We start from the raw sequence: 18,291 nt of genomic DNA on the forward strand, positions 1-18,291 counted from the left end.
AATGATGCTCATGTTATTGTCTGTCTCCTTGGTAACAAAACGCGCCGACCATTTTTTAGGCACTATCAAAATCGTCGCCAACATCTTTATTCTAAAATTATGTTAGTTTTATTAGTAAATAATGTCAATCTGCATTAAAAACAGGGCTCAATTTTGGGAAATAAAGTGATTATTGAGTATATAAAATTTTGTTCACAGTTGATTTGACAGATCTTATGGTCATTTCTGCTGGCGACGATTTTGGCGTCAATTTGTTTTGCGACGATTTCAAATCGTCGCGGCCGATAAGGTGGGAAATTGATAATATTATGTTGGCAACTTGCTTTTTAGTTCAACTTATCTGTGGTTCAACCCTCCAAGTGACTTCACGGGAGTGTTAGTTTGCAGATCTGCTCAGTGGCAACCCGTCACACCTTGGTACAACTCTGGCAGTCCGGATCTGGTATCACGGGTGAACTCTCGCTGCACGGCGCCGGGCCGAACGCACGATTGATGTCATTTGTGATACAAGACTACTGCCGTTCTTACCCAACTATTTCCAATTTGCCTTAATAATCATTCGGCGATAACAATACTTTCGCTTTACCAACAAGCATTTGTTTACTTTGCTCGATAGGTAGACGGTTTGACAGTTCAATAGGTAGATTTGGCTTCACTCTTTGCGCAACTCTATATAATAGACTCTGGTGATGGGTGGTAAAATTATCCAACGAAAACATGCCAAAGACGAACATTTTTCGATTTTCTGATCAAAATACACTTTTTGGGAGATCAAAAACTATGGAAATTGAAGATAAATTATTTTTTCTATGCAATCCACATCAATCCGGTTAGTTGTTACATACAATTTTCGAGAGAAATTTGAAAAAAAATATCGATCCAGACCAAAGGTTATGAACTCCCGGAATTGTTATTTTCGATCGAAATCACACAGGATTGGTCAGAGTAGAAAGATAAGCGATAGAAAAACCCATTGCCAATAGAAAATGAAGGTGTGTTGAATAAATATTGAGATAATTTTGATAATCAAAAATTCAAACTAGAATGTAAACAAGACGGTTTCACTCAATCTAACGCAGCGCACTCTGGGATAGATTCTTATTAAATTTGCCTATTCCGCAAGGGCCACAGTTGATTTTTACTGGGCGCGTGGTAAAACCAAACGGGTTTGATCTCTGCTGCAAAACGTCGGTGCATATTCTTACAATAACCCTCGGAATGATAGTTTCCATCGCAACGTTTTTTTTGCGTGTAGTTTTGATAACAATCATGGGAAAAAAAACTACCCAAATTTGGGTATTTTTTTTCTGCGATATTCAGTGCGTAAATTGAACTCAAATTTTGGGTTGAATTACTTGTTGATTTATTTATGTGTAAGAAAAAAATTACCCAAATTTAGGTAGTTTCCTCTTTCTTTTGATTGATTTCTCATGATTGTTGTAAAAATTGGAGCAAGATGCAAGCACCTCACCGGGGTGGCTGAGCCCAATAACCCAAATTTGAGTAAATTCAATATTCTCAATTTTTGAGTTGTTCAAGGTTCACTTTGGATAAATTAAACTCAGCTGCGTTTTGTTATCTTTACAGATACGTATTTCGACTTCAACTGTGAGGCCGTATTCAGTGTCTCATACTTGACTCGACTTGAAGAAAACAATCACAATTCACACTAAACTACACCCAACCAGGGGATGGTAGATTTTAATACAGTTCTGCATAAGAACCTTACAGAAACTGTATAATAATTGGGCATATACAATTCTGATAGCTTTTTACACAAATATTGTATTAAAATAATACAGATTTGTATTATTTTATTACAATATTTGTATAAAAAGCTTACAGAATTGTATATGCCCAGATTTTATACAATAATTGTCAGATTTGTTTTTTGGGTGTACGCTAGGTACCTATTCTAATCTTATTTGACTACATTATTTACCTAACCTATACAATACACTTAAAGTCAAAAACGAAAATAAAAAAATACTTTTGTTCAATCAATCAAAATACCCACTCAATCAATTGACTCACCTGCTTAACAGTTGCAGAGTTTTCCGAGCTGTCTGACTGAGGGATGTTACTGCAAATAATCATTTCTCCATTATTGTCAATATAAGTAGTCGTATTGGCCAATGCAACTACTTCTTCGTTTCCTCGATCCTGTTCTGGAACTGCATCAAGGTGCGCAAAAAATGATGCGCTGTAATCAGCTGTGATGCCACTAGGTAATCTTTTTTTCACCTTTCTATGACTTCGTATTCTCAATGATTTACGAACCTAGAAAATAAAGTGCTATTTATATTGAAGATTTGAGTAATAGCCTATTCAGATTGCGCCATTTATGATAATATTTATCACAATCAAGAGTAATTTGATGCCAATCTCTATACAATACATTTTCTTTCTGGTATTTGACACGATAATTATTATAATAAATGGCGTAGCCTGAATATGTTATAACTGAAGGACAACACTAGTCACGACAATCAGGTAAGCACGAGGGTAAGCAGCGGAATCACCAGAAAAATCACTACCGACGGGAACAAGGGAAACAACTCGGGATTCTTTCGGAAACCGCGTGAGCATAATATGACAAACTCGAGCAAACGATTAACACTTGTTTATTCTTCGACGTATAACAATAAACTGCGGGGATTGAAGTATTAACTCTTTCTCTTTCTACTGTGTGATGGCTGCTGCCAGTGCCGGCCATTGGTGTGGGGACAGATGTTATGTCCAACGGAATCCAACGGTCCTTTACGCGATCCAGTCTTCTTCTTCTTCTTTTTCTATTTCTCAAATTCCACCTGGAACTTGGCCTGCTTTTCAACTTAGTATTATATTAACATTTCCTCAGTTATTAATTGAAAGCTTTTCTAAGCCCGCCATTGCATGAGTATGTATCTTGTGTGGTAAGTACAATGGATACACTATGCCCAGGGTGTCGAGAAAGTTTCCAACCCGAAAACATTCTAGACCGGACCGAGAACTTGCCATCTCCGGATTGGAAATCCTACGCCTTTGCTCGCATGGCTATTGGAGACCCCGTATCGTCACCGTATACCAGCAAATTCACAAGCATTCCGCCAGCACTTTTCGCGAACAAACACGGATCTGCTAGCGACTGTTGAAACAAGATTTCTTCGAGAATGATACGAATCGTGACATTCCACACTTTGGCACCTTGTTTCAATCCGTGAGGGCTTCTCTGGAGACCACACTAATATCTCCTCACCACGCCGTACGAAACCTTTTGGTTGTTGCATGTACAACTCCTCTCTCAGCTGACCATGTCATCCTTCCGCCTACAGCTGACTATTGCTGAATGACGAACATAATGATACTCGTCGTGCACCTAGTTGGATGGAAAGGACCGGAAAATCGGGAAAAAATCTCAAAGCACCCGCGGTATACTCTGCGCACTTCAAAATGATACATTTTTATTTTATTATCAGGCTAAGGCCAGAGTGGCCTGTGCTGCACATAAAAGTCTTCTCCATTCAGCTCGGTCCATGGCTGCACTTCGCCAACCACGCAGTCTGCGGAGGGTCCGCAAAGCGTCCTCCACCTGATCGATCCACCTTGCCCGCTCGATCCACCTCGCCTTCTTGTTCCCGTCGGATCGATGTCAAGAACCATTTTCATCGGATTACTGTCCGACATTCTGGCTACGTGCCCGGCCCACCACAGTCTTCCGATTTTCGCGGTGTGAACGATGGATGATTCTCCCAACAGCTGATGCAACTCGTGGTTCATTCGCCTCCTCCACGTACCGTCCGCCATCTGCACCCCACCATAGATGGTACGCAACACTTTCCTTTCAAAAACTCCCAGTGCGCGTTGGTCCTCCACGAGCATCGTCCAGATCTCGTGCCCGTAGAGAACTACCGGTCTTATAAGCGTTTTGTAGATAGTCAGTTTGTTACGGCGGCGAACTCTATTCGATCGGAGCGTCTTACGAAGTCCAAAGTACGTACGATTTCCAGCCACTATGCACCTCCGAATTTCTCTGCTGGTATCGTTATCGGCGGTCACCAGTGACCCCAAGTACACGAATTCTTCAACCACCTCGATTTCGTCACCACCGATAGAAACTCGTGGTGGGTGGCTTCGATGACCTCTTTTGAGCCTCTTCCTATCATGTACTTCGTCTTCGACGTATTGATGACTAGTCCAATCCATTTAGCTTCGCTTTTCAGTATGATGTAGGCTTCCTCCATCCTCTCAAAGTTAGGTGCCATGATATCAATGTCGTCGGCGAAACCAAATAACTGGACGGACTTCGTGAAAATCGTACGCTCGTTTGTAAGAAGGTTCCCGTTTATGTCCTTACACATATCGGGCTGTAGCACGTGGCTCTTACGTGAACGGTTCAACTTCTTATAGAACTTTCGTGCGTTATTAGCGCGGTACAGTTCCTCCGTCTCTTCATGGTCTCGATCTTCCTTCTGGCGCTTTCTCCTCCGGAAAATCGAGTTTTGTCTGTTCCGCGCCCGTTTGTATCGTGCCTCGTTCGCCCTCGTGCGGTGTTGCAGCAATCTCGCCCATGCTGCATTCTTCTCCTCAACTAACTGCTCACATTCGCCGTCATACCAGCCGTTTCTCTGATCCGGAGCCACCGTGCCTAGTGCAGCGGTTGCGGTGCTTCCAATGGCGGATCGAATATCTCTCCAGCCATCTTCAAGAGATGCTGCGCCTCAGGGCTGGTAACGATGAATGCCGTACAAAATAGTGGCTTTAGTGACCAATGATGACGAAAAAGTGACCAAATAGTGACTTTCAATTGCAGAAAAAGTGACCAAATAGTAACTTTTATATGAAATTTTGAACCGGGTATCCAGTTTTTCGCGAGCGGCTGAGCATTCTGACCAATGTGGCATATCTTTGGTAGGACCATTTGTTTGAAAAATATAAATTAATGAAAATAATAAAGAAATTTTTAAGATTTAATTGCCAATCGGAAAAAGCAGTGCAAGTAACACAGCTGAACCTGAATTACTGTGCACCTGCCCAGCGACTGCTGTGGAAGGCGGTCTCGGAGTCGAGGACCGAAAAAAAAAAAAAAAAAAAAAGTCGAGGACCGATGTCGCCCTCCTGTCCGACCCGTACAACGTCCCTGCCGACAATGGCAACTGGGTGGCGGACGGGTCTAGGTCGGCGGCAATCTGCACAACTGGAAGATACCCCGTTCAAGAGGTTGTACACTCCTCCGCGGAGGGTGTCGCGATTGCCAAGATCAATGGGGTGTTCTATTGTAGCTGCTACGCCCCACCAAGGTGGCCAATGGAACAGTTCAACCCAGTTCAACCAGATGATCGACAGGCTATCGTCCGACCTAGTAGGACTCCGCCCGTTCGTTATAGCGGGAGACTTTAATGCTTGGGCAGTGGAATAGGGCAGCCGCTGCACCAATCAGAGGGGACAAGCGTTACTCGAGGCACTTGCAAAACTCGACGCAGTGCTTGTCAATGACGGAGCCAGTAGCACATTCCGTAGGAATGGGGCCGAGTCATGGATAGATGTAACGTTTGTCAGCCACGGTCTGGTCTCTGACCTGGACTGGAGGGTAGACGAGGGCTACACCCATAGTGATCACCTAGCAATTCGCATCATGATCAACTATGGTGTGCAGCGTCCGAGGGCGGAGGAAAGCCCTGCCAAGAAATGGCAGACGCCTGGCATACTGGTGGAGTGCCGAAATTGCAGCCCTACGATCAGCCTGCCTCAAGGCTAGACGTAGGACGCAACGAGCCCGCACCGAGGAGGAAAGAGCGGTCCGCCGGGAAGTGTTTCGAGCAGCGAGACTGGCCCTTAACAAGGCCATTAAGAGCAGCAAGAGCGTGCTTCGACAACCTGTGCGAGGGTGCCAATGCGAATCCGTGGGGTGACGCCTATAGGATCGTGATGGCCAAGACAAAAGGGGGCTCTTCACCCCCCGAACGGTCACCGGACCGGTTGGCGAGGATTATCGAAGTACTCTTCCCGTCCCGAGCCACAAGTCCTTGGCCTCCTCCTGCGCTGTAAGGCGCTGGGAGTGTGGCCGAAATGGTGGCTCCGGTGACGAATGAAGAGTTACTCGCTGTGGCTAACACCCTTGCGATGAACAAAGCTCCAAGCCCCGATGGAGTTCCAAACAGTGCACTCAAGGCAGCGATCATAGCGAACCCGAACATGTTCAGGCTAGCTATGCAGAGATGCCTGGATGAGTGTCGTTTCCCTGAGAGATGGAAAAGGCAGAAGTTGGTACTGCTGCCGAAGGCTGGGAAGCCTCCGGGCGACCCATCGGCGTACAGACCAATTTGCCTGATCGACACGACGGGTAAACTGCTCGAGAGGATCATCCTCAACATGCTCACCCCGTACACAGAGGTTACGAATGGCCTGTCGAGTAACCAGTTTGGTTTTCGGAAGAGTAAGTCCACGGTGGACGCTATCAACTCAGTGCTCAAGACTGCAGAGGTGGCGATCCAACGGAAAAGGCGAGGAATTCGATACTGTGCGTTAGTGAATGCATTGGCTGCGTTCGACGGTTGTTAATCAGCTGCGTCCGTCTGTACTGCCGCAATCAGTTGCGTAGATGGCAGTAGTGGGCCAACGTATATCAGTTTAAAAGTTTACACAGGATTTTCTATAACATTTGTTCTAGCCTAAATATCTGTTATCTGTGGTATTAGGTCTTGTATTCGATAAAATGAGCGGGAACTCTGGAGCAGTTTCACGATGGTGCGGATTCACAATAAGATCCTGGGAAATGGCGTTCTTATTAATGCTGCCTGGGCACACAATAGTTCAGAATGATGGCGTCAGATAGCGTCGGTGTGCGTAATGCGATGGCGGATACACTGGGAAGAAACCTGATCCTGGTCACTGCACCGAGATTATAGGGCAGGATCTTTTTGACAGGTTTCGGGATACGCAAACGACCGGAAACACACTATTGATGCCTAACACGTCGGGGCTTTTCACTGGGCACAACTTCTTCTTCTTATTGGCATTACATCCCCATACTGGGACAGAGCCGCCTCGCAGCTTAAGGTAGCCTCACACCTCGGGAATTTGGTCCGCGGAATTTTTCCCCATGCAATTTTGCATATGCGATGTTTTCGGGATTTGGACACGGAAAATCAAAATCCCGGCCCCCATAAAATGCACAGGGACAAAATCCGGCGGAAAATTTTCCCGAGGTGTAAGGTGGCCTTTAGTGTTAATTAAGCCATCAAAAGCGGTTAAAAATCGACTTGTTTACTTTTTTCACACATAAGAGTCAAGCGAAAAATTCAAGTGATGCCAGTATTATTTCCACGATATCACACCTTTTTATACGTTGCCATTTCGACAGTTTTTCACTCCGTTGGTCTCTGGTTATAGGGTTCCTAGTTGTGCTCAGGGGTCCTCCTTAGCCGTGCGGTAAGACGCGCGTCTACAAAGCAAGACCATGCTGAGGGTGGCTAGGTTCGATTCCCGGTACCGGTCTAGGCAATTTTCAGATTGGAAATTGTCTCGACTTCCCTGGGCATAAAAGTATCATCGTGCTAGCCTCATGATATACGAATGCAAAAATGGTACCCTGGCTTAGAAACCTCGCAGTTAAGAACTGTGGAAGTGCTCAATGAACACTAAGCTGCGAGGCGGCTCTGTCCCAGTGTGGGGATGTAATGCCAATAAGAAGAAGAAGAAGAAGAAGAAGAAGAAGAAGAAGAAGAAGAAGAAGAAGAAGAAGGGAGCGTCAAGGTGGGGTGGTCGGTATGCCCTGTGGGCATATATGAGCAACCCGAAGTTTGCTTCAAGTGCCTGGAACCGGGGCACAAGCAATGGGACTGCAAAGGCCCTGACAGAAGCAAGCTCTGTCGACGCTGCGGATTGGAGGGACATAAGGCACAATGCTGCACGAACCCTCCCAACTGTTTGATCTGTTCCAGTAAAGCTACGAACAGCAAGCACCCCATGGGGGGTTCGAAGTGCCCGGCGTTTAAGCGTGCTGCAAAATCACAGTGCAGGTAACGCAGCTAAACCTGAACCACTGTGATGCAGCCCAGCAACAGCTGTGTCAGACAGTTGCTGAATGAGGGACGGATATCGTCATCATAGCAGATCCTTATTACCAATTAGGTCAATTTTCGATTTTGGCGAGTAAAATGTGATGAATACACAGCTTATAACCTATATTTCTATAATCAGGAAGGTTTTTATTTTTTAGATTTTTCAGGGAGAGGTGGGGGGCGTTCAAACTAGCCCCTCCTGGAAATGATATTTTTACGTTTTTTGAGAAAACGGATAGCTTTACCATGTTTTCGTCTCAAAAGTAACATATTTATATATCGTTTCAAAGCTCTCTCTTAAACAGATCTATGCAATAGGCTTGATATTGTAATAATAGCTCCGTCCAGAAATTAGTTTTTAGTATTTTTGTAAAAGCATATTTTACGCAATATTTAACGAACAAAACAGTTCGGTGCCCCGCAATACCCCGCAGTAAAACATCATGCACTACACTATTGAACTTTTAAGCTTTGAGAACCATGAATAAGATTCTGCCCAAATTCACCATTTTGTAAGATACATGAATTTTAAAAATTGCCCATTTTTGCCTTTCTCGTGAACTAAGTATACGTAGAAGCTATATGACCGCTCTAAGGATCTGTCTCAATTGGATAATTAAACTGAAATTAAACTTAGAAGTGACATTTCCATAATTATCGAATAACCCTGCTCGCAGAGCAAGATTACTTTTGACGGATATCGAATCATTTTCCATCGATGTCCTATTGGAATTGCTGGGTAGCACCAACCATTCTTATGACGGGGTGATTTTTAAATTTTCGAACTGTCACTTTTAAGTTTAATTCTCCAAATGAGACAGACCCTAAAGCATTAAAAAAATGCTTAAACACTGATAGTGTTGTATACCGATCGACTCAGTTCGAAGAATTGAGGTGATGTCTTTTTTTTTTTTTTTTCTTCCTAAACAATGGAGGGGGAATCTGCTCAACAGACATCCTGGGTTGACCAGGAAGTGCTGGGTTAGGGCCACCTCCAATGAGGAAACAGGACTGCATCCCCGACCAGCTAAACCGTTTCCATTGCCGCCAAGCCCATCGTCCCTTCGGTACAACCAGAAAGTAATGCTTCAAAGGGGGGCCAGTGCATAACGCACCCTCGAGGTTAGCTGCGTGTCCTTGCAGCATCGAACATCGTGACTCGCTTTTTTAGAAGAACACCATGGTATCGTGCCAGCGCATTGCCGGCTTTCCAGGTGGCCTTGCCCCAGCCTATACGTACTTGTGTACGTGTGTGTGAATGTCTGTATGTATGTGAGCAAAAATGGTCTTAACTCTTTTTTAAGCACTTACTCTAAACCGATTTACTTGCAACAAGTTTCATTCGTCAGAGAACGTTGTTCCATTGTTCCCTATTGAAAATAGGCTGGATCGGACTATGGGCTCAAAAGTTATGGCCAAAATACATTTTCTTATAATGTACGGGAAAGACAACATTACCGCTAAGGGGATTAATCAGGTGTTTTGGTTTTTTCAATTTTAATCTGAGTTACTCAATAATGCCGCTTTAATTGAATTTGGTGACGAACACAATTTACATAACATTTTAAGGGGGATGTCTTAACGTTGCGCATATTTCAATAAAAAATCATCTATCATATAAAAAGCGTTACGCAGTGAGAAGGGAAGTTGCCCAAAATTTACAATTTTGACATTACTACATTATAGGAGCGAATTATAGATTTAACCATAACGTGTCATAACGAGTTGGATAAGTAGTGTGTTGAATAGCTCCTTGGCACAATACCTTTTTATAATTATGACTGTAGGAAATAAGAACATGATATTAATAATATAATTATGTCAATTAACTCGTCAATTAAAAAAATTAGTTAGAATACATCAAGTTATAAATTATTAGAGTGTAAACACAAAAGATTGGGTTACTCTGCTGATTGAATGGCGTTATCTCTAGACAACGGGAGATTGAGCGGTGAGCGAAGAAAAAGAGAGTCGCTGGTAGAACGTAAAACAAGGAGAGCGACTCAGTTTTGTGACGATTGATGTCGATAATGGATGTGCAAAAAGAACTGGAAAATAAAAAATTTAATCCGAAAAAAGAATAAAAATAAAAATGGTTTGAAGTGAAGTGTTTTGTGGTTGTGTTTTATTGAAAACAGAAACCGAATACCCGACAATGGCTTGGTCGGTAAAAAGGAGGATATATTGCGCTCCCAAATTAATGTGCTTCTGTGCAAAAAAAAGTGAAAACAGTGTTGTTTACCGGACGAGATGGTTTCACGTAAGTAAGATTTTCAAGAAGCTTGACTTCCAAAGTAATTGTATATGAATGTACGAAAGAGTTCCGATTCACAGATGCAGAATAGGTATGCAGTTGAATCGCTTGAACGCTAGATGTGGGTACATTTTCCCGACGTGTGTTTACTTGATTGTTTTATTTTTATCCAGGCTACTGACATCCTATTGTTTAGCCCATCCTTGAATCGTAGCCAGGATGTCCTGGGCTATATTTTTTTCATACTGCGTTTCAATGATGACAGCGGTCTATGTGTATTGATGATGATGACACCGCGCTTGTCACCGGGTCAGTTTTATCAAAGCAGAGAAAACAACCTGTACTTTGTTTAACTTGACTGCGACATGTGCATTGTTTCAACCTGTTTCGACACGCAGTGCAGGGCTGTTGTGGGAATTTCAAATTGTTTGCTGTACTTTGCCACAGCACAGGGCTGTTTATAATATTTTTAAAAGTTGAAGTCTAAAACAAAGTTATTCGAAAGGTTGTAAACGTTGTGTTGGAGATACTGAAATCGGCCACTTGCCGCGCTAGTGTGTTTAGAAACCCTAATTTGATAGAGATATCTCAAAATTCATGAGATTTTGAAAATTAAGCGAGAATTCTATAACAAAGTTATTTGGGAGGTTGAAAACATTGTGTTGGAGATTAGTTCAGTTTTGAAACTGGAGTGTATAGTAACACCATTAGGGTAAAGATATATTAAGATAGGAATTTATGAGATTTTAGATGTTGAATTCTATAACAAAGTTTTTCGAGAAGTCGAAAACGTTATATTGGAGATTATTACAGTTTTGAAATCAGCCACTTGGCGGCGCTAATTTGTTTGGAAACACTACTTGGGTAAGATATCTAGGAATTTATGAGATTTTGGAATTAGAATTCTATAACAAAGTTATTCGAAATATTGGAAACGTTGTGTTGGAAAACCCTATTGGGTAAGATATCTAGGAAGTTGTAAAATTTCGAAAGTTAAAATTCGGAAGATCGAAAATGTTGTTTTGAAAATCAGTTCAAAGTTATTCGGAAAGTTAAAAACGTTATGTTGGCCTTGCCCCAGCCTATACGTACTTGTGTACGTGTGTGTAGATGTCTGTATGTGTGTGGGAAAAAAAATGATCTTAACTCTTTTTTAAGCACTTACTCCAAACTGATTTACTCACAACAAGTTTCATTCGTCAGAGAACGTTGTTCCATTGTTCCCTATTGAAAATAGGCTGGATCGGACTATTGGCCTAAAGTTATGGCCAAAATACATTTTCTTATAATGTACGAGAACGACAACATTACTGCTAGGGGGATTAGTAAGGTGTTTTGGTAAACTTCTACTTTTTCAATTTTAATCTGAGTTACTCAATAATGCCGCTTTAATTGAATTTGGTGACGAACACAATTTACATAACATTTTAAGGGGGATGTCTTAACGTTGCGCATATTTCAATAAAAAATCATCTATCATATAAAAAGCGTTACGCAGTGAGAAGGGAAGTTGCCCAAAATTTACAATTTTGACATTACTACATTATAGGAGCGAATTATAGATTTAACCATAACGTGTCATAACGAGTTGGATAAGTAGTGTGTTGAATAGCTCCTTGGCACAATACCTTTTTATAATTATGACTGTAGGAAATGAGAAAATGATCTTAACAATATAATTATGTCAATTAATTCGTCAATTAAAAATATTAGTTAGAATACGTCAAGTTATAAATTATTAGAGTGTAAACACAAAAGATTGGGTTACTCTGCTGATTGAATGGCGTTATCTCTAGACAACGGGAGATTGAGCGGTGAGCCAAGAAAAAGAGAGCTGATAGAACGTAAAACAAGAAGAGCGAATCAGCTCTGTGACGATTGATGTCGATAATAAATGTGCAAAAAGAACTGGAAATTAAAAAATTTAATCCGAAAAAAGAATAAAAATAAATATGGTTTGAAGTGAAGTGTTTGTGGTTGAATTTTATTGAAAACTGAAACCAAATACCCGACAATGGCTTGGTCGGTAAAAAGAAGGATATATTGCGCTCCCAAATTAATGTGCTTCTGTGCAAAAAAAAGTAAAAACAGTGTTGTTTACCGGACGAGATGGTTTCACGTAAGTAAGATTTTCAAGAAGCTTGACTTTCAAAGTAATTGTATATGAATGTACGAAAGAGTTCCGATTCACAGATGCAGAATAGGTATGCAGTTGAATCGCTTGAACGCTAGATGTGGGTACATTTTCCCGACGTGTGTTTACTTGATTGTTTTATTTTTATCAAAGCAGAGAAAACAACCTGTACTTTGTTTAACTTGACTGCGACATGTGCATTGTTTCAACCTGTTTCGACACGCAGTGCAGGGCTGTTGTGGGAATTTCAAATTGTTTGCTGTACTTTGCCACAGCACAGGGCTGTTTATAATATTTTTAAAAGTTGAAGTCTAAAACAAAGTTATTCGAAAGGTTGTAAACGTTGTGTTGGAGATACTGAAATCGGCCACTTGCCGCGCTAGTGTGTTTAGAAACCCTAATTTGATAGAGATATCTCAAAATTCATGAGATTTTGAAAATTAAGCGAGAATTCTATAACAAAGTTATTTGGGAGGTTGAAAACATTGTGTTGGAGATTAGTTCAGTTTTGAAACTGGAGTGTATAGTAACACCATTAGGGTAAGATATATTAAGATAGGAATTTATGAGATTTTAGATGTTGAATTCTATAACAAAGTTTTTCGAGAAGTCGAAAACGTTATATTGGAGATTAATTCAGTTTTGAAATTGGCCACTTGGCGGCGCTAGTTTGTTTGGAAACACTAGTTAGGTAAATTATCTCGGAATTTAGGAGATTTTGAAATTTGAATTCTATAACAAAGTTATTCAAAAGGTTAAAAACGTTGTGTTGGAGATTAGTGTGTTGAGAAACCCCATTTGGGTAAGATATATAAGAAGCTATGAAATTTTGAAAGTTGAAATTCGAAAGGTCGAAAATGTTGGTTTGAAGATTAGTTCAAAGTTATTCGGAAGGTTAAAAACGTTATGTTGGAGATTAGTTCAGTTTTGAAATCAGCCACTTGGCGGCGCTAGTATGTATGGAGACACCATTTGGGTAAGATATCTCGGAATTGATTAGATTTTAGATGTTGAATTATATAACAAAGTTATTCAAGAAGTCAAAAACGTTGTGTTGAACATTAGTTCAGTTTTGAATTCGACCACTGTAGCATTCAGTAATTTTGTATATAGTTTGTAAATAGTTTTTGTAAATAAATTAGATTGTAAGTATACAAATCTTTCAATCGCCAATAAACTTAAATATAATGTTCCCTTGACATAGGCAAGCGAGCATTAATCAAGCAGCCAAGCTTTCCAAGGTCGAGGCCATTTGTTTCCTGGATAAGGTGGGAAAGGGATAGCAGCGCGACTATCTGGTCAAGTTATCAATCGTGCCGATAAAGCCACGATTGTACACAAAAGGGTCGAAATGACGTACTTCCGGTTGTGTCCGAGTCCCGCCTTCCTTAATCTGAGGATTCACAGACTCGATCATTTCGTCCGTGATTCTCAAGGAGTTGGAAGTACGCGTTTGTAGTTAGTGTTTCGTTTGTCACAAGTAGGATAATTTAAAGTGGCGTTAAATATAGTTAATTAATAAATTACCTGTTCGTTCTTTAGTTGCTGTAGGCAAATCAAGTGTGCGTGTTATTCGTGTGCGGTTGTAGTAATTAAAAGTGCAACAATCAGGTAACAATGTGCTCTAGATGTGCGAAACGGTGCTTGTGCTCATTATGTGTTGTTCTGCCAGATTGGCTTTATATTTCACCCGCAGCGAATTCCGCGCACCCAAGCGCGCGCTTCATCCCATACGGACGAAAGATTCCTGGCAGTCGCCAACCGGCCAGAAGCGGACGATCCGTAACTATATCGGTCCGAGGAGGCCGGGGGACCTCTAAGTGGACGGAATCCACCAGCCTGTCAAGCTACCGGCAATTCAAGTGACCCCGTCGGCAAACCGCCATCGCGATTCACCAACACGCTTCATTGAGAAGCAATCGTCAAGCGTTGCCCTGGCAGAGGAGCATCGACCTCGCCCAACGGTCATCGACTGTAAGCCCCATCGATACGGTGAGTCTCCCATCTTTTTTTGTACGGAGTGCGGCGTCCAAGGAGGGCGCCGCGGAGGAATTGTTGTCAGTCGTAGACTGAAGGATGTGCCGCTAAAGCCATCGCGCTGTTTTCCTTTGTCGTGAGCTGCTACCCGCCGACAAGTAATTGGGTCCGTCATCACGGACCGTGCACATGCGATGCGTGAGCTAATTTGCCACCACCGACCAGTTAACAGGAGCGCAGAATGTGAAGGAGATGCGCGAAACTTAGTTGTGACGTCGCGTAGTAGCGCAGAACGCACAGAGCACACACGAATAGAGTAGAAGCTAGGGAAGAGTAAACCGCACACAGCTAGGGAATAGTATGAACGAACACCAACACAAATAGAAGCATATGCGACTGTCCCCAATAAATATGTGTCCCTATTAGAAGTAAGGAAATAAATGTTCATTAATGTTTTCCATGCCGCTTAATAAACAGTCTTTCCCTAGCAAATTTGTTAATTAATTGTATTTTTCCGTCACAACGCGTCATTATAGTTGCGAGTCCGTCCTCCGTGTTTCTTTGCGAGTTTGACTGGGTATGTTGTATGCTTCCAATTCGTTGTAGAAGAGCAGGCGAGCGGAGAGAGTCTGCCGATGATGATAGGCACACTCACGCTTAGAGTGTATTAGGTGTGGTGGGCTCTCACCGTCTCTCTGAGTGGCTTCGTGGCTGTAAGGCATGCTGCGATAATTAGGGTGATACCGTTTGGCAAGAATTAGCTCGTAGCCAGTTGGAACGATCCGTAAATCCTATCTGGGAAATAAATGGACTCGCCCTTTGGGAGTCTCATCCGGGCAAATTAACTTGGGCCGTGGTCTCCTTAATGGAGTGGCGCTTAAGCCACGTGCTTTTAAGGACGGATCGCTCCTTGCCGGCTACAAAATGGCGCCCAACTGCAGGTTTTCGAATGATTATTGATGAATTTTTGTTGAATTTCAGTGGGAAAATACAGTTGAGATTTTTCATTTATATTTTTTGCTTTATGAAGTTATGTATATTTATTTAGGCCATCGAATTAAGTTTTCGTTATGTAAATAGTTTTCTATCGATATTTTTGAGCTTGTGGAAAGTTTTGAGTGAATTTACGGATTTTGGTTATTATACATAAATATTGTGGAAGTTTGGAGTTTTCGAGTAAGAATTGGGTAAATGCAGTAAAATTTGGTGGGGTTGTTTATAAGTCATTGTCATTCATTATTTTGTAAAATATATTTGTCTGTTTCTTCATATTATTCGTTTCATTAAATATTTAAAAATTATTGATTTCTATAATAATGGCGTTCAAACATATTTATGCGGACCATTTAAATGGTGAGGAAGTAGAGTATGAACTGAAACTACGTGGAAAACAGGATGAACTCAAGAATGATGTAGAGGCAAAATACCGTCTATTGAGGTATTTGTTTAAAGATGATGAGAAGGAAGGCAGAGTTTATGAATCCCCGCACACTATCGATCAGGAGTATGATTTAGTGTGTTCCAGGTTGAAAGAGTTGCGGAGTAAACTAGCGAGTAAAACGAACGATAAGGCAGTGTATTCGCGATTGAACCATTATTGGTGCAGGGTACATAGAATTATGACGACAGACCCAGAATCAGAGCGTATGCGTAAAGAGTTGCTAAGCGATATCCGCGCGGAATTGAGTAAGTTTGAAAAAGGCAAGGAAGAAGATAAACGTTTGGATTCATTTAGTTTAGAGTTACGAGGAAATTCGGATGGAAATGCTTATAAGTTAGATCGTCCCGAAGAAGGGGCACAAGGAAGTCGGAAAGAAGTAGGTGGAAAGAAAACGTCAGGTACCTCGGACAGAAATTTGGAACCTGCAAGGACACAAAGTGAACCCAGTGAGCGGGAGAAAGCATTAGAAGCACAGGTGGCTCTTCTACAAAAGCAGGTTGAAGCATTGTTGAATAGTTCAGAAGGGGCTAGAGGAGGAGACGTCGAACATAAAGAGCGAGTTAAAGAGAAAGGAAAAGAGTACGACAAATATGCATTCCAGAATAAGAAGTTAGATAGTTATGTTGAGGGTAGTGTTCCGCCAAGGCAAGAAATTGATGTCCGTGGTAGACAGAGTGAAAGACAGCATGAACCTCCGTTTGGACAGCAGGTTCCGAGATCGGTATATTACGAAAGGGAGAGGAAGGTAAGGTCTGAAGAGTACGAAGGTGATGATAGCGGAAGACAGGGTAACAACAGATTAAACGATTACGAGATCGATTACAGGAGGACGAGAGTGGTACGCGAAGAAAATGGTCCGTGGAGAAATGATCAACAGAGGAGTTAGAATTACACAACGAGATGTAGAGTTAAGAAGGAATAGAGCGTATGAAAGTAGAGCATTTCACGCGCAGATTTCTCAAAGAGATCAACAAAGAAGGTTGTATGAGTTAGAAAGGAACGACACCACATACGAACCGCAGTCAGGATACCACGATGGAAGAGAAGTAAATTACCGACATCGGGACGAGAGCAGTAGAGACTGGAGTAGAGAACGCAGAAACAGACAATTTTTACAATTTGCCGAGGAGTCAGGTGCCGCTTAGATTATTTCTCGGAGGATGAGAGATACCACAATTTGATGAATCACCCGAGGCGACGCAATCAACGGAGAATCAGCGAGTTCGAAATCCGCGATGCCGATCGGAGAATGGAAAAATGGCCTTTGAGCTTCAGTGGAGATGCAAGGAGCAGGTCTTTGGAAGACTTGCTGTTGAAAGTACGACGACTAGCGAAAATGGAGAGGATTGCCGACGATTTACTAATGCAAAGAGTGTACACAACTCTTCGTGGGAAGGCATATGACTGGTACTTATGCTTATACAGATGAGTTTCAGGACTGGGCACAGTTTGAAGAAAAAATACGTTACATATACAGCAACCCTAACAAAGATCAGGGAAACCGTCAAAAAATTTATGAACGGAAGCAGACTCGAAACGAAACATTCCTGAATTTCAAGATGGAAATAGAACAGCTGAATAAGTTGCTGAGTACTCCACTAGACGAGCAGCGAATTTTTGAGGTGATTTGGGACAATATGCGTCCGCATTACCGTTCGAAGTTAGCATGTATGACGGTTCACAGTCTTCGAAAGCTGGAATATTATGCTTACAGGATTGATGCCAACGACCCGGTTTTCAGGAATGCCCGAGATGGACCAAGTAGGGTGAATGCGGTTCATAACATTGAGATCGAGAAGAAAGAAGACGAATCTTACAGTTCGAGTCGGAATCAGAAAATGTAAATGCTATAGGCAACCGGTTTGACAGGGACAGGAGGCCCAACCAACAGCGACCAATGGGAGTTAATGGAAGAAGCCAAACTACAAACAATAGAGACACACCTTCTACGACACAGCTACCACTGTGCTGGAATTGCAGAAAACACGGACATCTTTGGAGAAATTGCCAGGAAGAAAAGAGGTTGTTTTGCTACCTGTGCGGTGCTCAGGGTAAAACAGTTACGACATGCGAGAATCATTCTGCCGAAGCCAGAAGACCAGCTAGGGAGAATTCGGGAAACTAAACAGGGAATGCCAGAGAGGGAACGACAGCATTCCGGTCACTAGGGTTCCCATAGAGACAGAGATAACACCCTTCTTGGACCCGTATCAAGACGTCTGTGAAGTAAAGATCCATACAGAGATGTGTCCACATGTGGCGGTAAAGATCTTCAATATTGATTATGACGCACTTCTAGATTCCGGTGCAAGTGTAAGTGTGACAAATTTGGCAGGTATTGCACGTTGGGCGCCATTTTGTAGCCGGCAAGGAGCGATCCGTCCTTAAAAGCACGTGGCTTAAGCGCCACTCCATTAAGGAGACCACGGCCCAAGTTAATTTG

At 42.2% G+C, this 18,291-nt stretch overlaps 1 protein-coding gene across 4 annotated transcripts in view; it reads right to left on the reverse strand.

Annotated features, from left to right (window-relative positions):
- LOC134225992 (unconventional myosin-XVIIIa) overlaps window positions 1-18,291 on the reverse strand; it is a 543,965-nt gene that overhangs the window by 427,340 nt on the left and 98,334 nt on the right. For 2 of the 4 annotated variants that reach the window (XM_062706483.1, XM_062706482.1), the window contains exon 3: window positions 2,035-2,280. The exons of 1 other annotated variant lie outside the window; for it this stretch is intronic. In XM_062706483.1, the coding sequence (XP_062562467.1) occupies window positions 2,035-2,280 (246 nt within the window). The remainder of the gene's footprint in view (window positions 1-2,034; window positions 2,281-18,291) is intronic. One more of the 4 variants, XM_062706485.1, reaches the window with a different exon arrangement.

The sequence above is a fragment of the Armigeres subalbatus genome, chromosome 3, assembly GCF_024139115.2.
Source record: "Armigeres subalbatus isolate Guangzhou_Male chromosome 3, GZ_Asu_2, whole genome shotgun sequence".
Lineage (NCBI taxonomy): Eukaryota > Metazoa > Arthropoda > Insecta > Diptera > Culicidae > Armigeres > Armigeres subalbatus.